The sequence below is a fragment of the Scyliorhinus canicula genome, chromosome 1 (assembly GCF_902713615.1).
Source record: "Scyliorhinus canicula chromosome 1, sScyCan1.1, whole genome shotgun sequence".
NCBI lineage: Eukaryota > Metazoa > Chordata > Chondrichthyes > Carcharhiniformes > Scyliorhinidae > Scyliorhinus > Scyliorhinus canicula.
The window spans coordinates 193,789,048-193,809,739 of record NC_052146.1 but is presented as its reverse complement, the minus strand read 5'-3'; the positions used below and the strand labels follow the sequence as shown (position 1 = coordinate 193,809,739).

General features: G+C 49.5%; 1 protein-coding gene across 4 annotated transcripts in view; it reads right to left on the bottom strand.

Moving 5' to 3' along the window:
• esr1 (estrogen receptor 1) overlaps positions 1-20,692 on the bottom strand; it is a 447,574-nt gene that overhangs the window by 373,629 nt on the left and 53,253 nt on the right. Inside the window, exon 1 of one of the 4 annotated variants that reach the window (XM_038805690.1) lies at positions 522-1,053. The exons of the other annotated variants lie outside the window; for them this stretch is intronic. Within the exon in view, the coding sequence (XP_038661618.1) occupies positions 522-645 (124 nt within the window). The 5' untranslated portion in view covers positions 646-1,053. Of the gene's footprint in view, positions 1-521; positions 1,054-20,692 lie in introns of those variants that run through there. 4 annotated transcript variants of the gene reach the window in all.

Sequence of the window (20,692 nt, the reverse complement as noted above, 5' to 3'; positions counted from 1 at the left end):
AAGAAAGCAGCAGTCTCAGCTGCCTCCCCCACTGACCTGGGCCGTCACATTTTGCATGGCATGATCTTCACTATATTCATTTTGCCCACATATATTTGGGTTGCGCACTGGAATCATGAGCTAGGATGGTCCTTGTTGTTTAGTAGCCAACCCCTGCTTTGTTGCGCTGCCTCAAATGCAGGTGGTGCAGTCAACTGTCACAGAATGACGCCATCATGTTCGCTACCCAGATACCATGCATTGACTGTACTATTCTCTGTGTACGGTCACACACCAGCTCAACATTGAGGGAACAGAATCCCCTCTGGTTGCAATACATCTCCGAGTTCACATAAGGTGTTCACAAAGCAACATGTGGGCAGTTAACAATACTTTGTAACATCCACCCACTTCCCTCTGGCCGAGAATGAAATATATTCACGTCTCCTTGCATACATAGCCTTTGTGATGAAGGATGTTGTAACTTTTGCTTGTTCCAGCCTGGAGCAGCCAAGTACATAAGTATTCAAGGCCACACTCACCTTCACAGGTACTGTCAATGCGGTCCTCGTCCTGCTTTGTGGATGCAAGTTGCCTACAACTGGAGGTAACTTGCATTGAGTGCCTCCTTCGCAAAGAGAAGACATTCCTTGCACCGTTGTTCATTGACGCTGAGCTCCTTTAAGGTAGTGAGTGGATATGGTCTTCAATTGAAAACCCTTACCCACTCCATTTTGAGCAGATTGTTCTCTGGGTTGCCGTTGCTGCTTTGTCCTCATGCTGCAGCTGAATTCATATCAGGGAGCAACTGATCTGAGCAGAATCCTTGAAATAATCTTCCTTGAGACGTCAAAAAAATGGCAAACCACGTCGTACCTCTACAAACTTACTAAGAGCCAACAGAAATTAACCAACAGCTAATCCGAAAGATACTGATCTCTTTAAATAATGTTGTTGGCAGATGTCCATCTTGCTGCCAAGCATATGTTCAGCTGTGAGGGACGAAAAGATGGATTGGAGCTGATTATTGAGTTTGAAAATGTCAGCGCTGGTGTCAGTTGAGATTTGTAATCTGATTGACGTCACAATCTGCATATATCAGACACGGGCGCACTTGGCCGTACAAGGGTGGCATCAGGCGTAGCCCACACCAGAAGTATGGACTACACAGTACAAATAGAGGCCAGTTTACAGTCTGTGGGGACTTGTGCTCAGCTTCATTCCCCCCCCCCCCCCCCCCCGGGATCTGAAGGCCAAAGCGCGCTCCTCACACACACTCTGGGCGAAATTCTCCCAAAACGGGAGAAATCGTCAAACTGCCGTAAAACCCGGGCGGGTTTTACGGCATCGCGCCCCTTCCCGACGGGGGACCGATTCTGGTCCCCCGTCGGGGCTAGCAGCCCGACGTCGGAGGCCCCGACAAGTCGGGCTTAACGAAAATCGTTAAGCCCGCTTGTCGGACTTAGCGCCGGCTGACGCGTCATATGACGTCAGCCGCGCATGCGCAGGTGGGAAGACTCCACCCGCGCATGCGCGGGTGACGTCATCGCGTTTTTGCGCGAAACCCGCGCATGCGCGGTCCGGGTTGCCCCTCAGCCGCCCCGCGTATTGATACTGCGGGGCGGCGGAAGGACAAATAGTGCGCGGGCATCGGGCCCGCTGCCCGCGATCGGTGGGCACCGATCGCGGGCCCATGGCACCCTTGGCACGGCCGTGGTACTGCCGTGCCAATCGGTGCCATGGTTATTTTTTTCCAGGTGGTCACGACGTTTTTACGAATGGCAGGACCAGGTGTGTTTGCCGTTCGTAAAAAGGTCGTAAAGGGCTGGGACTTCGGCCCTTCTAACAGCTGTGAATCGCTGCCGGCCGTAAAAAAACGGCGGCAGCGATTCGTGTCGGGATTTCGGCGGGGGGGGGGGGGGAGAATAGCGGGGGGGGGGGAGAATAGCGGGAGGGCGTCAAAAAAGTCGGGAAGGCCCTCCCGCTATTCTCCCACCCGTCGTGGGGGGGGGAGAATTTCGCCCTCTCTCTTCCCCCATCCCTCACATTCTCTCTTACCTCATCCTTCAAACACTCTCTCTCTCTTCCCTCCACTCCTTGCAGATTCAATCTTCCCCACCTCTCGCACAAACTGGCTCTTCACCCAACTCAATCTTCCCCCACGCCTCGCCTGCTCTCTCTTCCCCCCACCCCTCACACACTCTCTCTTTCTCTCTTCCCCTCACCCCTCACTCATATTCTCTCTTCCCCACCCCTCGCACATTCTTTTCTCCCGCCCCTCGTACACATTCTCTCCCCCCACCCCTCGCACACATTATTTTCCCCATCCCTCCAACACTATGTCTCTCCCACCCACCCCCTCACACTCATCCCCCCCCCACCGCTCGCGCACTTTCTCTCTTACCCCCACCTCACACTTTCTCTTCCCTCCACCCTTCAGACACTCGCTCTTCCAACCATCTCCCACACTCTCTCTGCTCCCCCCCATCCCTCGCACACTCTCTTCCCCACCCCTCGCACACTCTCTTCCCCACCCCTCACACATTTGCTCTTCCCCCACCCTTCGCACACTCTCTCTCTTCCCTCTACCTCTCACATACGCTCGCTCTTCCATCCATCTCTCACACACTCTCTCTCTTCCCGTCACCCCTCGCACACTCTCTCTCTTCCCCATCCCCCACCCCTCACACACACTCGCTCTTCCCCCACCCACCTCGTAAACATTCTCTCTTCCCCACCCCTCATACATACTCGCTCTTCCATCACTTGCACACTCTCTTCCCGCCCACTCCCCATGCCTCACACACACTCGATCTTCCATCCACCCCTCACACACGCACTCGCTCTTCCATTCATCTCTCGCACTTTCTCTTCCCCCCACCCCTCGTATACACTCTCTTCCCTCACCCCTCACACACTCTCTCTTCCCTCACCCCTCGCATACACTCTCTCTTCCTCCCACCCCTTCCAATCGGCCGCATACAAACTTTCTCTTCCATCCACCCCTCACACACACACACTCGCTCTTCCATCCATCTCTCGCACACTTTCTCTTCCCCCCACCCCTCATATACACTCTCTTCCCCCCCCCCCCCCACCCCTCATATACACTCTCTTTCCCCCCCCCCCCACCCCTCGTATACACTCTCTTCCCCCCACCCCACGTATACACTCTCTTCCCCCCACCCCTCGTATACAATGTCTTCCCTCACCCCTCGCACACACTCTCTCTTCCCTCCCACCCCTTCCAATCGCCCGCATACAAACTTTCTCTTCCATCCACCCCTCACACACTCTTTCCCCCCCGCCGCCCCACTCACCACCATTCCAATGGTGGACTTGGAAATTTTGATGTGCAGGAGCTCTAAGAAAAGGTGTTGGCCTTATAATTTCTCAATATTATATTACATTGTTTTCCTTTGTATTAATCATTTGAGTCCCCAAAGGTTAGTAATAATGCTTTTTGAGTGAAAATTATTAGTGTTGGTTAGCATTTTATTTGGAACCATGAATCATTGAATAATTAGAGTATAGCAGAGCTAGAAAATAATTATTCAAGAGTTTAATTATGTAATTCAAGTCTATTTAAATCATGATTAGTAGAAAATGTTACAGCATGTAGCTCAGCTATAATGGCAGGACAAGCTCAGGGGGCTGAATGACCTACTCTACATCCTGTGTTCCTATCTGGATGTTAATGAATGGGACTTGGCACATGTGTACAAGCATTCATACATCATGTTTTATCTTCAGTCAATTCAAGCATGTACCTCTCTGAGTTTCTCCAGTAATTGAGGTTAAACGTTATCGGGTCCAGCAACCTGATCAACCTTCAGTGCTTCAAATGAAGCGAAGGCCATTTATGCATTCATGTTCAAGGAGTCATTTGTTCCTGCCGCTGTATAATCTTTAATAGTGAAAATGAATACAAAGCATATATATTTACATTTCAGCCATATTCTACTCCTAAATCCTAACCAACGTGCTAAATCTTTCAACATAACTGTTCAACTGTTCTTGTTGGGGTTGAATGTTTACACGTTGGGCTTAGGTGTGGGGTTTAGTTTTCAGTGAGCTTTTGTTCTGTGGTGAAAATATGTAGCTCCCTGTTGGAGTGTTATATTTTAAGGGATCTTTTTGTGGTTATTTTTCTGTAAGCATTTGTCTACATTCCAGGTGGGAGCTGCCTGCGAGCCGAAGAGTTAACTAGTGGGAGTGGTGTTGAGGGTTTGACTGCAGCTCATTATAGTAGTTCTGTTTTAGATAATGAGCTGAGCGTTTTTGTTCTGTTTAGAATAGAATGGAATCAAATCACAGAATCCCTACGGTGCAGAAGGAGGGCATTCAGCCCATTGAGTCTGCAGCGGCCCTTGGAAAGAGCACCTATTTAAACCCACGTCTCCACCCCATCCCCGTAACCCAGTAACCCCCACCTAACCTTTTGGACACTAAGGAGCAATTTATCATGGCCAATCCACCTAACCTGCACATCTTTGGACTGTGGGAGGAAACCGGAGCACCAGGAGGAAACCCATTCAAACACAGGGAGAATGTACAAACGACAGTCACCCGAGGCCGGAATTGAACATGGACCCCTGAAACTGTGAGGCAGCAGTGCTAACCACTCTGCCACCATGACATCACGGTTTGGGGTTAGGTTTATTAAAAGTAGGTTTTAGTTGTTTATGTTCACCTTGCTGTTTTCAGTATACGTATTTGGTTAAGTCGTCTCTGAAGGTGGTGGGTTAGTTTGCTGACGGTGACTGCAGATTTTTCCTATTTTCATCTTGTTAGTGGGATTGTCGGCCATCATGGGTGGGTGTGGTTGCTGTACTTTCTACGTAACTGTTGGATAATCTCACTCAGTGGAAATGCCTGACCATCGAGGCCCCTAATTCATTTGGTCACCTGGAAATTCAGGGGGTTGAATGACCCAGTGAAAAGGTTGAGGATAGTTGCTCATCATAAATGCCGACGTGGTGTTTCTGCAGGAGACTGATTTGCGGGTCAGAGACCCAACAAGGTTGCGGAAGGGGTGGGTGGGACAAGTTTTTCATTTGGGCTTTGATGGTAGGCCTGGGGTGAGGCAATATTAATTCATAAAAGGGTTCAATTATCTGCCACTAATGGTAGACATGTTATTGTCTGTGGATCTTTGGCGGGCATCTTGGTGGTTCTGGTTAACTCCTATGCTCCAAACTAGGACGATACCGATTTTACTAATAAGCTGCTGGCCTCCATCCCCAATTTGGATTTGCATCAGCTTATTTTGGGCGGTGACTTAAACTGTGTTCTGGACCCCAGGCTGGATCAGTCCAGCCCCAAATCTCTCACTCCGTCAGGAGTGGTCAGGGCGTTGTTTTTCATGGAACAGATCGGCGGGGGGAGATCTGTGGTGCTTTTTGCACCCAGGTGATAAAGATTTTTCTTTTTTCTCCCATGTGCACCAAGTGTAGTCGCATATCAACATTTTTGTGGTGGATAAGTCTCTCCTCCCTTTGGTGGAAGGAGCAGGTTACTCAGAGATTGTGATTTGGCACTAGAATCAGGTCCCTCCCAGTGTCCACCATGGAGACAGGATACAGCATCATTTGCGAACAAGAGATTTGTGAATGCGTGTCACTACCATAGGGGAATATGTTAAATTTAATAAAAGTGAGTCTATTTCACCTTCTCCACTTGGGAATCCCTTAAGGTGGCCATCAGGGGAGAGATCATTTCCTACAAAGTGCACATGGTAAAGACAGCGAGAGCGGAGAGACAGAGGCTGGTGGACTCCATCCTTAAGGTGGACCATTCGTGCTCACTTGCCCCAAACCCGGAGCTGTTGGCAAGTAGCAGTGGCAGCCTGGTTTCTGCCCCACCTCAGGTCAATGCGGCTTTTGAAATGTTTTATCTTTCTATAGATCGGAGCCTCCAGTGGAGGGTTCGGTCATGACTGATTTTTTTGAATGGATTATCCATTCCAGCTGTGGGAGGAGGAGAGGTGTGATGAGCTGGAATCCCTGTTGGGCCCAGAAGAAATTATGGTTTGATGCAGGCAGGTAAAGTTCCTGGTCATGATCGCTTCCCCATTGAATTTTATAAGAGGTTTGTGGAGCAATTGGTACCTCTAATTTTAGATGTGTTTAATGACTCCTTATGCGGGGGTTCACTGCCCTTTACACTTGCGCAGGCCTCTATTTCCTTAATCCTTAAGAAAGACAAGGATCCAACAGATTGTGGGTTGCAGCGACCTGTTTCACTTTTAAAACCGGACTTTAAGTTACTTGCTAAAGTGCTGGCACTGCAGTTGAAGCCCTGTCTACCAAAGGTGATCTTGGAAAAAGAGACAGGCTTTGTCAGGGTCAGCAACTGCTGGCCAATATACATCGTCTGGTAAATGATGTCCCCTCCCGCTCTTCGTTGCCCGAACCATAGGTGATTGTTTCCCTGGATGCTGAAAAGGTGCTTGATAGAGTGGAGTGGGAACATCTCTTTGAGATTCTTGGGAGGTTTGGATTTGGACAATAGTTTATATCCTGGATTTGCTTATTGTATAGGACCCTCCTACTAGTGTTCGCACAAATGTTTTGAATTCTGACTACTTCCCGCTGATGAGGGGCACGAGACAGGGATATCCATTGTCTTCGCTCCTGTGTGCTTTGGCAATAGAACCGCTTGGCATGGTGGTGAGATCTTCTATTAAGTGGAGTGGGATAGGTCAGGGAGGGGTGGAGCATAGGCTGTCCTTGTAAGCAGATGACCTGCTTCTTAACATTACGGACCCAGTATCCACTATGGATGAGATAATTAAGTTGCTTGGGAGTTTTGGCTCCTTCTGCAGGTGTAATTTGAATTTGGATAGAAGCGAATGCTCCCCGGTTAACACCCCCCCCCCCCCCCCCCCCCCGCCCCCCCTCCCCAAGGGAGCAGAGCGCATCTATGGATGTTACCTTTTGCCTTCCCAGATCTAGCTTTCATTATCTGGGAATCCGGGTGGTCTACGATTGGCCCTTGCTTCTTAAATTAAGTTAACTAGTCTGGTTAATGGTGTCAAATCTGGAGGCGGCATGGTGGTGCAGTGGTTAGCACTGCTGCCTCATGGCACCGAGGACCCAGGTTTGATCCCGGCCATGGGTCACTGTCCATTGGAGTTTGCGCATTCCCCCCCATGTCTGCATGGGTCTCACCCCCACAACCCAAAGATGTTCAGGGTAGGGGAATTGGCCACACTAAATTGCCCCTTAATTGGAAATGTTTCTTAAAAACTGACTTACAGAAGTTGGATAACTCTGTCCTTGGCGGGCAGGCTTCAGACTATTAAAATGCATGTGCGCCCAAGATTTTTATTTCTTTTTCAATGTCTCCCCACTTATCTCCCCAAATCTTTCTTTGTCAAAGTTAATAAATGAGTGTCCTCATTGATTTGGGTGGTAAGACCCCAAGGATCTGTGGGGCAGACAATCAAGTGGCTTGACTTTACCCAATTTATTATTTTACAATTGGTCAATATTCAGAAGGTACTGTTGTGATCCAGTGATTTGGGTTCCATATCGGGGCAAATGTAGGCGAGCTCCTGCACAATTTCTAGCCTTGATGCAATAGTAGCCACATCGCTGCCTTTCTCTCTGGTAAGATTTTCCTTGAATCCGGTGTGCACCCTGAGAATCTGGGAGTAGTTCACACAGCATTTTAAGGTTAGGCCCATGTCTTTTCTGGCCCCTATTTACAATAATCACCTTTTTTTGCCAGCGGGTTTGAACTCGACACTTAGGTCATGGGAGGGGAAGGTTTGGAGAGATTTGGGGACCTGTTCGTAAAGGGAAGGTTTGCCAGCTTTAAGCAACTGCCAGAGAAATTGAAACTTGCTGGTTCCATCTTTTCACTTTTACGCGCAAGGCTTTTCCTTCTTTCCCCTTGGCACCACCCTCCTCCCTGTTTAAGAAGATTTTGTCTTTGGCTGGATCTAGTGGGGAGCCTATTTAGACATAGACATAGAACTTACAGTGCAGAAGGAGGCCATTCGGCCCATCGAGTCTGCACCGGCTCTTGGAAAGAGCATCCTACCCAAGGTCAACACCTCCACCCTATCCCCATAACCCAGTAACCCCACCCAACACTAAGGGCAATTTTGGACACTAAGGGCAATTTATCATGGCCAATCCACCTAACCTGCACATCTTTGGACTGTGGGAGGAAACCGGAGTACCCGGAGGAAACCCACGCACACACGGGGAGGATGTGCAGACTCCCCACAGACAGTGACCCAAGCCGGAATCGAACCTGGCACCCTGGAGCTGTGAAGCGATTGTGCTATCCACAATGCTACCGTGCTATTTGGTGCATATACGACCATATCCCATCAGCGGAGTCGGCTCTGTTGAATGAGGTAAAGTTGAAATGGGAGGGTGAATTGGGTCCTTTTCTGGATGATAAGGTATGGAGCGAAGCTCTTCACAGGGTTGACTCCATGTCCTCATGTGCTCGGCTTAGTTTGATCCCATTTAAGGTTGTGCACAGGGCTCATCTGACTAAAGCGAGGATGAGCGGAATCTTCTTCTGGGTTTTCATAGAATTTACAGTGCAGAAGGAGGCCATTCGGCCCATCGAGTCTGCACCGGCTCTTGTAAAGAGCACCCTACCCAAGGTCAACACCTCTACCCTATCCCCATAACCCCCCCCCCCCCCCCCCCCCCCCCAACATTAAGGGCAGTTTTGGACACTAAGGGAAATTTATTATGGCCAATCCACCTAACCTGCACATCTTTGTGACTGTGGGAGGAAACCGGAGCACCCGGAGGAAACCCATGCACACACGGGGAGGATGTGCAGACTCCGCACAGACAGTGCACCAAGCCAGAATCGAACCTGGCACCCTGGAGCTGTGAAGCGATTGTGCTATCCACAATGCTACCGTGCTGCCCCTTGAAGGAGCATTGGTCCTGGGAGCAGGCTAACCACACTCATATGTTTGTAAGCTTTGGGGTCTCTTTCTTGAAAATGAAATGAAATGAAAAGCGCTTATTGTCACGAGTAGGCTTCAATGAAGTTACTGTGGAAAGTCCCTAGTCGCCACATTCCGGCGCCTATCCGGGGAGGCTGGTACTCCATAGTTCTTCAACACTATGTCAGAGATACTCAATGTTGATTTGAAGCCATGTCAACTGGTGGCCATATTTTGGGTGTCAGACTTGCTAGTGCTCTCGACGGGGGTGAAAGCGGATATCCTCGTCTTTACCTCGTTGATAGTCCTGAGGCGAGTTCTGCTTGCGTGTAGGAACTCTATTCCATCCACTGCCTCCACTTGGTTGGGTAATCTCATGTCTTTCTTACACTTAGAGAAGGGTAAGTACACCACCATGGGGTCGGCAGATGGGTTCTACCTAAGATGGCATTCATTAATTTCCTTTTTCAAAGAGATAGTCACCGTCAGTTGTTAAGGGGTTTAGTTTAGCTCTGTGAGGATAAGTTAATTTGTGCTTTTGGTCGTTTGCCGTGTTCTTTGATATTGTAACTGGGGTTAGTTGTTTTATATTATTTTGTTAAGAATGAAAATATTTTAATAAATATTTAAGGTTTAATAAACAGATCAGGGGTTCATTAAAACATTAAAAAAAATAGGTGCAGGAGGAGACAATTCGGTGCTTCAAGCCTGCTCTGCCATTCAATAAAATAATGGTAGATCATCTCCCTCACCTGCACCTTTGTATGTAATCCCAATTAGATTGGATTTGTTTACTGTCACGTGTACCAAGGTACAGTGAAAAGTATTTTTCTGTGCGCAACTCCACAGATCATTAAGTACATGGGAAGAAAAGGGAATAAAAGAAAATACATAATAGATTAACACAAGATATACAATGTAACTACATAAGCACCGGCATTGGATGAAGCATACAGGGCGTAGTGTTAATGAGGTCAGTCAATAAGAGGGTCATTTAGGAGTCTGGTGACAGCGGGGAAGAAGCTGTTTTTGAATCTGTTAGCGCATGTTCTCAGACTTCTGTATCTCCTGCCCGATGGAAGAAGTTGGAAGAGTGAGTAAGCCGGGTGGGAGGGATCTTTGATTATGCTGCCTGCTTTCCCCAGGCAGCGGGAAGTGTAGATGGAGTCAATGGATGGGAGGCAAGTTCCTTGTTTGGTATCTTAAAAAACTATCAGTCTCACACTTGTATACACTTAATTACCAAGCATTCACAGCTTTCTGGGATGGAGGATTCCAAAAGTTCACAACCCTTTGACCAAAGGAATTTCTTCTCATCTCAGTCCCAACTGGCTGACCCCATTATTCCGAGACTGTGATTCTTAGCTCCAGCACAATCCCTTCATTCCCGGAATCAGCCCGGTTAACCTTGGTTGCACTCTCGCTAAGTCAAATATATCTTGTGTTTGGTAAGGAGACTAAAACTGTACACAGTACTCCAGGTGTACTCTCATAAATGACAGGGAGACCTTTTTACTCATACATATATTCAAATTCTTTTGTAATACAGACTAATATACCATTTACTTTTCTAATTGTTTGCTGTACCTACATGTTAACTTTCTGTGATTTGCACACAAGGATGCCCGGAACCCTCATATATCAAATTTTTCCAGCATTTCGCCTTCAGCAGATTGAAAGCCTTTTAGCTTTAACTGCTTACTCTAGCCTCAGAAAGACTAGATTAAAAATCCCCAAGGTGTTCCAGTGGCCAGAGGTAAATGTATAAAGTTCGGACGTGCACCTGACCCGGAAGTGCGCAAAATCACACAGGAAGATTGATGTGACCATCAATTCACACGACATGTGGTTGGAAGTGAACAGTGGTTTTAATAGTCTTACAACAGAGCCTGCCTGCGACGAGATGAACTGGCAGGCAGGCTCACGACTGCCAAGCTTTATACTTACAGGTTAGTGGGAGGAGCCATGGGCGGAGCCAAGGGGGGAGCCCAGTACAAACTCCTCATCTCCTCCTATGGGCAGAGCCGCGCAATTGCTCGTATCCCGAGCTTACATAGACACAGTACATCATATATAACAGTGTGAATTACATGGACTGTGATTCACCACAAAGATGTCCGCCACCCATCCCAACCTCACCAAGCCTTTGTCCAATATTTCCAGTCAGTGGGCGAGAGCCAGAAGTGCGCCCGCTGACAATTGAGATATTTAGTGTTTCCAGGTCCGCAGCTCACTTAGACAGCTCCCCTGTGGCTGCCTCCTGAGGGAGCACATTGGAAGTGCCAGTCTCCACGCTCCCTCTTCTCAGCGCCGGCGCTCTCCCCGCACTCTCAGCAGTGCTCAGCCTTTTCCAGAGTGTTAGCAATGCAATCCCGGGCGGGAGCCTGCGCTGATTTTGGGTGTGCCCCGAACCTAAAATTCAGGCCTATGTGTTTAACTATATCCTCCTCATGTGACACCATTAATGCTTTCTAGCTACGGCTGCTTAATCTCGCTTGGGTGAGTCTGCACAGTAACATCTGTTTTTTGTTCACTGTACTCAGTCATAAGAAATTGTGGATCGAGAATGGCCTTCCCCTTATCTCTTCCCAATACATGCATAGCACAAGCCTATTTATGCCAGACTACCTCCCTACACTCCCTTAACTAAACTTCTTAATGTGTTCTCATAAACAATTACCGAGGTAAAATATCCACTGATTACACCAGCTCATTAGGCTTTCCTCTTGGACTAATACGTACTTGAGCTTTTGTAACATTGTTGGCCCTAATAGGCGCAAACATGTTATCCCTAATTTTAGTCATTCTGGCCTGCCCAAGGTAACATGTTAACCACATCCTTGGGCACAGTTTCCTTGTATCCATTACGTTTGTCATCAGTTGAAGTGCAAAACATCAATCTCTCTGACCAAATGTCATTATCCTCTTAGAATTCTTTTGAGATAATTCAGGAATTCCTCACCAAGAGTAAAGCTGACGGTGTACTTTGCAAAATGTCACAACTGTACAACCAACTCTCACTTCTCCCGGAACAGCATGAAGTGTTCGCTCTGATCCAGAATCCCTCTTTTTTTTAAAAAATCATTTATGGTTTTATAATAACAAAAGACACAAGTACAGATATAAACATGGTTCAACGCATAACACACCCCTCCATCTCGCAATTTCTCGCCTAAGCTAGACCGACTTCGTCTAACTCCCTCCCCCCTACCCTGCCCCCCTGCTCCCTAACCCCCGCCCCCCATATTGAATCTGCTGACAGTTCAATGTTCTCCGAAGAAGTCGACAAACGGCTGCCACCTCCGAACGAACCCTAATGATGAACCTCTCTGGGCGAACTTGACTTTCTCAAGCCTGAGAAATCCAGCCATACATGTCGCTAACCCATACCCCGGTGTTTGGGGGCTTCGTGTCCCTCCACGCTAGTAAGATCTGTCTCCGGGTTACCAAGGAGGCAAAGGCCAAAGCATCAGCCTCTCTTGTCCCCTGGACTCCCGGGTCTTCCGACACTCCAAAAATCGCCATCTCTGGGCTCGATGCCACCCCCACCTTTAACACCCTGGACATGACATCCGCAAATCCCTGCCAGAATCCCCTGAGCTTTGGGCATGCCCAAAACATGTGAACATGATTTGCGGGCCCTCCTGCATATCGCCCACACCTGTCTTCTATCCCAAAAAACCTGCTCATCCGGGCCACCGTCATGTGTGCCCGGTGGACCAACTTGAATTGTATCAGGCTGAGCCTGGCACATGATGAGGACATATTGACTCTGCTCAGGGCATCCTCCCACAGACCTGCCTCTAACTCCTTACCCAGCTCATCTTCCTATTTACATTTTGTCTCCCCTATCTGGGTATCCTCCCACTCCATGAGTTCTTTATACATTTCCGATACCTTCCCCTCCCCCACCCGAGTTCTCGAAACTACCTTGTCCTGTATCCCCTGTGGCGGAAGGAGCAGGAAGGTAAAAACCTGCCTTTGCACAAAATCCCTCACCTGGAGATATCTGAATCCATTCCCTCCCAGCAATTCAAACTTCACTTCCAGATCCTCCAGACGGGGAAAGCTCCCATCAATAAACAGATCACCCTGCCACTCAAACCCCCTCTCTGCCACCTCCGAAAGCCCCCCATCCATCATCCCCGGCACAAACCGGTGAGTACCACAGATTGGAGCCCACACCGACGCTCCCTCGACTCCTATATGCTTCCGCCATTGCCCCCAGACTCTCAGGGTCATCACTACCACTGGGCTTGTGGAGTGCCGGGGTGAACGGCAGAGGTGCCATTACCAATGCCCCCAAAATTGTGCCGTTACATGATGCCGCCTCCACCCGCTCCCACACCGGCCCCTCCCCAACTTCCCATTTCCTAATCATGGCTATATTCGCCGCCTAGTAGTAGTTTCCAAAGTTCGGCAGTGCCAGCCCTCACTCCCCTCAGCTCCACTCCAGCAACACTTTCGTTACTCGCGGGGTTTTACCCCCCATACAAACCCAGATATCACCCTGTTCATCCGCTTTAAAAATGTCTTTGGAATAAAAATAGGGAAACACTGAAAAACAAACAAAAATCTTGGGAGGACTGTCATCTTTACGGTCTGTACCCTCCCCGCCAGTGACAACGGGAGCATGTCCCACCTCCTTCATTTGTTCCACTAAACAGCCCAGGTTTAATTTATGTAGCTGCCCACATCTCCTTGCCACCTGAATACCCAAGTAGGGAAAACTACCTCCCACCACCTTAAACAACAACTCCTCCAGTCTCCTCTCCTGCCCCCTCGCCTGGATCACACAAACCTCACTTTTACTGATATTCAATTTGTACCCCGAGAACCAACCAAATTCCCCTAAGATCCACATAATCTCCCCCATTCCCCTGAGTGGGTCGGAAATACATAGGAGTAGGTGGTCAGCATATAGCAAGACCCTGTGTTCCAACCCCCCCCCGCGGACTAGCCCCTTCCAGTCTTTTGACGCTCTCAGTGCCATCACCAGTGGCTCTATGGCCAAGGCAAACAACAATGGGGAGAGGGGACATCCTTGCCTCGTCCCCCGGTGCAGCCTAAAATAATCCGAGCTCACCCGGTTCGTCCGCATGCTCGCCATCGGTGCTTGGTACAGTGTGGTGAATGTATTTCACCTAATGCATGAACTGTCTGTACTGTCTGTATAATGATGTGACCATGACCTGGAAGTGATGATACGGGCTACTTCCAGGTACTATACTAGAACCCCGGTGGGCTCCGCCTCTGGCTCCGCCCTCACCGGGGCAATATATAGCCCAGCCACCTGTGGGTGGCACTCATTTGTACAGCCGACTCTGGCAGGCGAGTTCATGGATATTAAAGCCTAATGTTCACTCGTTCATACGGTCTCACAGTGAATTGACGGTATAACATACAGCAACCGGACCCAGGCCTGCCCAAACCTTAAATGTCCCAGGACCTCCCACAAATAATTCCATTCCAGCTGGGCGAAGACCTTCTCCGCCTCCATAGTGACCACCACCTCCACCTCCCTCCCCTCGGAGAGCATCATGATCACATTCAGGAGCCTTCTAACATTGGCTGTTAACTGCCTACCCTTAACAAACCCCGTATGGTCTTCCCCTATCACCCCTGGAACACAGTCCTCTATCCTCGAGGCCAGGAATTTGGCCAGCAATTTGGCATCAACTATTAATAGGAAGATTGGTCTGTATGACCCACATTGCTCTGGGTCCTTCTCCTGCTTCAGGATAAATGAAATTGAGGCCTATGACATTATTGGGGGAAGAACACCCCACTCCCTTGCCTCATTAAATGCCCTCATTAGCAACGGGCCCAGCATCCCAGAGAACTTTGTGTAAAATTCCACTGGGTAGCCATCCGGTCCCGGGGCCTTACCCGACTGCATGGCTTCCAATCCCTCTACTACTTCTACAATCCCGATCAGGACTCCCAACCCCTCCACCAACCCTTCCTCCACCGTCGGAAACTTCAACCTTTCCAAGAACTGCCTCATTCCCTCCACCCCAGCCGGGGGCTCCGACTCATACCACCGACTGTAAAACTCCTTAAACACCCCATTCACCCCCCGCTGGGTCCAGTACCATGTTTCCTCCTCTGTCCTTCACTCTTCCTATCTCCCTGGCCGCCTCCCTTTTCCTTAGCTGGTGTTCTAGCATCCTATTGGCCTTCTCTCCATACTCATATATCGCCCCTTCACTTTCCTCAATTGCTCCACTGCCTTCCCTGTAGATAACAGCCCAAACTCCATCTGCAGCTTCTGCCACTCCTTCAACAGTCCCGCCTCTGGGGCTTCAGAATACCTTCTATCCACCTGGAGTATCTCCCTAACCAACCTATCCGCCTCTGCCCATTCCACCTTCTCCCTATCATCCCATATCAAAATTAGCTCTCCCCTAACCACCGCCTTCAGCGCTTCCCATACCGTTGCTGCCGCAACTTCCCCCATATCATTTATCTCCAAATTCTGGATGGCTTCCCTCACCCAACCGCACACTCCCTCATCCGCTAACAGTCCTACATCCAATCTCCATTGTGGGCGCTGACCCCGCTCCTTGCTCACTCATAAGTCCACCCAGTGTTGGGCATGGTCTGACACAATGATCGCCGAATACTTGGCATCTACCACCTCCGCCAGCAAAGGCTTGTTCAAAACGGAGGAATGGTTCGAGTGGAACATTAACACCGTCATGAGCTAGTTGGGCCGAATGGCCGTGCATCAATAACCATTTCTCTTAGTACTGCGTGATTAATATCTTTTTACGTTAATTACTCAAACTAAAAAGCAAATAGACAGGAACAAAACTTGAGCAGAGCAGAAGAAAAATCTCAAATCGCAGTTCATTACGCAAAGCTTCACTGTGTGCATCTCTCAACACGTCTATTCACAGATCCTTCGAAGAGATCTGGGCACCGGAAACCTGCTGCTTGCTCAGTCCCCAAAATTAAAGTTTTATTCCAGCGATTCTTTCGATTGCAGGTTAAGTCTGCAGGCTCCACCAGTGAATGCAGTGTCAGCAGTTATAACCTGTGGCGTGCGTCTCTTCAAAAGAACGTCTTCAATATGTACTTTTGTGGTCGATAAAGCAGTACAGTGAGGTGAGGAAATAACTTTGACCCAGTCAGCTATAACCATCCAATAATTAGCCTTATTATCTGATGAGAACTGCCCTGTGCGGCAATTGTTTCCAAGGCCCCTTAGGATGATGACTAAGGACCAAGACTCGCTTCTTTTGGTAGTGACCATTTTTATGTACAGGGGAGAGATAATTATTAAGGTGGCCCTTAACGTCATTGTTCTAATGCAGCCACCACCATAGTCCTAAAGATTGTGATCAACTGTAATAAAGAACAGAAAATCCATTGTGGCTCCAAAGAGCCCTGAAATGGGATGAAGAAATACAGGTGGTAAATATCCGCACAGACCAAATTGCGACGCATAAAAAACAAGGACACCATCAATGTCTTCACACTTAGTATTGCAACTTATCAAATACAAGACGGGGTTAATTACTTTGCAATTCCTGAAACTTTGAAAAGGGGAGCTGTGTCAATGACAACAGCTCCAGGCTGACTGTACAGAAATTTGAAAAAGAAATGGGACTGAGTCTTCAACTTGGTATTGAGAAGCAGGAGTCCGGGCTGTTTCTGGTCCTGAACCCACCTCCATGATGGGGGAAACCCCTTCTTTAGGATTTTGACAGCGCCGCTCTCTGAATTGACATGAAAACCGGTTCCTTGTCCAATTAATGATAGCAGGTAGGAGCTCAAAGCTGGTAAACCAATCCGAAGCCTCTCAGTGTGAGAGGGGCCAGCACGCTGCAGTAAGGAGAAAGTAACTCAGAGGGTGCTTCAACATCAAGTAGATCTCTCACCAACTTTTCTAAAGAATTCAAATGAAAAATGGATAAGATGACCAGGTCACAACTGAGGGTACGGGGCATGGTGGCACATTGGTTAGCGCTGCTGCCTCATGGACCTAGGTTCGAAGCCGGCCCTGGGTCACTATCCTTGTGGATTTTGCACGTTCTCCCTGGCTGGGATTCTCCCTTCTGGGGACTAAGTCCCCAAGCCGGCGGGAAAACAGGCACCAACCACTCCGGCGTCAACATCCCCCGAAAGTACGGAATTCTCCACTCCAGCTGGCGCCGAATGGCCGGCATGATCTCCCGCATGCGCGGAACGGCCGATGTGATTCTGCGCATGCGCGGGGGGGTTCTCTTCTCCGCGCCGCCCCCCAGGCACAATGGCGGAGCCCTACAGGGGCCTGGCGTGGAAGAAATAAGTCCCCCATGGAACAAGCCCACCTGCTGATCAGTAGGCCCGATCGCGGGCCAGGCAACTGAGGGGGCCGCATCCGGGGTCGGATCCCCCCCCGGAGGACCGCCCACGCACACTCACCTGCCAGATCCTGTTGGTGCGTGAGTTGAGTGATTCACGACGGCGGGACTAGCCAAAAATGGACGGCCGCTCGAACCATTGGGGCCCGGAGAATCGCCGGGGGGGGGGGGCACCACCAACGGCCCCCGATCGGCGTGGCGGGAGTCCCGCCCTCGCCTGAAAAATGGCGCCAGAGAATACAGCAGCCGGCGGCGGGGCAGGATTCACGCCTCCCCCCAGGATACTCTGACCCCACGGGGGTCAGAGAATTCTGCCCCCTGTGTCTGTGTGGGTCTCACCCCCACAACCCAAAGATGTGCAGGGTAGGTAGATTGGCCACGCTAAATTGCCCCTTAATTGAAAAAAAAGGAATTGGATGCTTTAACTTAAAAAGAAAAACAAATGTGAGGGGAGAATCTCCCTCCAGGGTGTCTAGCTGCACCCGCATCCGGGCAAGCAGGCTGGGCCGGTAGCCATTGTCCTGGAGAACTGGCCTCCATTGCTCTCTTCCACAGAGTTAATCTGCCCTCATTGCATCGAGGAACTGGAGGCTGACTGGAAAATCACGGACGGGATTCTCCGCTTGCCGACTCCGATTTTGTAATCGCCGATCGGGCAGAGAATCCCTGTTTACGACTGAAACGCCTGCTTTTGGATTCTCCACCCCCTTCAAAACGGCGTAATTGGGGAGTATGCCGCACGCTGTTGGGCTGGCCTCAGGATGTTACCTGAAGGCCTTCCCCCGTGCTCCGTCCCTGATGGGCCGAGTTCACACCGGCGCAGTTCACTTGTGCTCTCAGTGTTTGTGAAACCCGAGTGGCGGCTGCGGACTGTGTCCAGCGGCGGGAGGCTTCGACGAGGGCTGGGGGGACTTGTGGTCTGAGGGTGGCGAGCAATTGTCAAGGAGGGCACTATCTGGCAGTTCAGGTCCGTGCGCAGCCAGCGCCATGTTGTACAGATTGACTGCTGCAGGTCGCCGCCGTGCACATCCGCTGCCACAGACCCGGCCATTCTCTGCCCGTTTTTGGCGCAGGAGCCGGGAATTCTACCCGACACCACTGCTAACCTCTCACCGGTCCCGGAATTGGTGAGGGTTTGGCGCTGATATTGGCATTGTAAAACGCCACAGTTCCCACGACGGCGTCGGCACTTAGCCGCAGGTTCGGAGAATCCAGCCCCAGAACTTTTACAACGATTCATCCAGACTCAAAACGTTAGCTCCCTTCTCTCTCCGCATATGCTGTCAGACCTGCTGAGATTGTCCAGTATTTTCTGTTTTAGTTTCAGGTTCCAGCATCTGCGGTAATTTGCTTTTATCTTGCATTCTGCAACTCTAATTTTGCAACTCCCCAAAATTCCTGTCACTTAAAACAAAAAGACTCTTTGTGCATTTGAGCGGATATGTTCAACACAAATCCTGGAATTGTACAGTTCAAACGGAGGACATTCAGACCGTCGTGCATGTGTCCCCTCTTTGAAAGAGAGGCCCTTACTCCAGCTTTTTGCCCATAACTATACCAATTAGTACTCTTCAAGTACGTGTCCAACTGGCCTTTGAAAGTACTGTAGAATTTGATTTCAGTGCCTTTTCAGGTAGTGCATTCCATACCTTAGTAAGCTTCTGTGTGAAAAAATGTTTACTCATTTCCCCTCTCGTACTGGTTACAATGAATTGGATTTAAAAGAAAGCTTACACAAAGATCCAACCCCAACTGATATGATGTTCCCAGTCAAATACATTTAAATTCTGTCAGATATCTTTCTGCCTACCCTGAGGCCCCAGAAACCCCATTATTAGAGGACCTGATAGGCACAAGCAGCAAGGAGGGGGGACTATGTGGGAAAATATACGAACAGTTACTGGACAGATCTCGGACACCACTGGACAAGACCAGACAAAAATGGGAGGACGAGCTAGGGACAGAGGTAGGATGGGACCAGGGCCGGTGCTAGGAATTGTGGGCCCAATTAGAAAAGTGATGGCGGGGCCCCTACTCTACAAAAGTAAAAATTTATGTATGTTTATATTTCGTGTAGTATGCTCATCTTTAACCAAAAAAAAAACATTAAATGCTTGATATACTAAAATTTTGAAACTTACTTACCCGGGCGGAAGGATTTGGCGGCGCAGGGCTGAAGGATTTGTCGACGGTAATGCGGTGCGTTCCCCAAAAGTAAAAACTACCCTATAGTTCCTCTTAGAATACAGAAAAGGCTTCAAACGGTAACTCTGTCGCCGCTGGCGCGGGGCCCCCTTAAGGTGCGGGGCCCAATTTGATGAAATTGGTCAAATAAGCTTAAAACCGGCCCTGGATGGGACTTGTGTACAAATGCTAACAGTAATCGGAGGTGGGGGCATAGGTTTAAGGTGCGAGGGGCAAGGTTTAGAGGAGATGTACGAGGCAAGTTTTTTACGCAGAGGGTAGTGGGTGCCTGGAACTCGCTGCCAGAGGAGGTGGTGGAAGCAGGGGCGATAGTGACATTTAAGGGGCATCTGGACAAATACATGAATAGGATGGGAATAGAGGGATACAGACCCAGGAAGTGTAGAAGATTTTAGTTTAGACGGGCAGCATGGTCGGCACGGGCTTGGAGGGCCAAAGGGCCTGTTCCTGTGCTATACTTTTCTTTGTTCTTTGTATGGGGACTCTGGAGCGAAGCACTGCGCAGGGCTAACTCCACCTCCTCCTTTGCAAGGCTAAGCCTAATGCAGCTCAAAGTGGTGCACAGAGCGCACCTGACCAGAACCCGAGGTTCTTCCCGGAGGTGGAGGACAAATGTGAACGGTGCCAGAGGAGCCCGGCCAACCACACGTTCTGGGCTTGTCCCAAACTTGCTGGGTTCTGGGCAGCCTTCTCCGAGGCAATATCCAAGGTTGTGGGGGTGAGGGTGAAGCCATGCCCAATAGTGGCAATCTTCTGGGTATTGGAGCAGCCAGAGTTACACATGGGGAAGGGGGCTAACGCCCTTGCTTTCGCTTCCCTAATCGCACGCCGGAGAATCCTGCTTGGCTGGCGATCGGCAGCACCACCCAAAGCTGCAGACTGGCTTGCTGACCTTTTGGAATTTCTCCAACTGGAGAAGATCAAGTATGCCACCCGAGGGTCGGCGGAAGGCTTCCTAGATACATGGGGGCTTGTTCGTCGGCCTGTTCCAAAACCTGTTCTAGGCTAGCAACAAGGAGTAAGTTAAAAATAAGGGAAAGAGAGGAAGAAAAAGAGGGAAGACAGGGAAAAAAAACAAAATAGATGAGGAACCAAAAGATTGCGCAACCCAGGGGGAGGGAGGGAGGGGAGAGCAGATGGAAAGAAGGTGGTAAAGCCACAAGAAAGGAGAAGAGGGGAGGTGACCCCTCCCTAAACAGAAATGCAAAGCACAGCCAAAGCCAATGGGGGC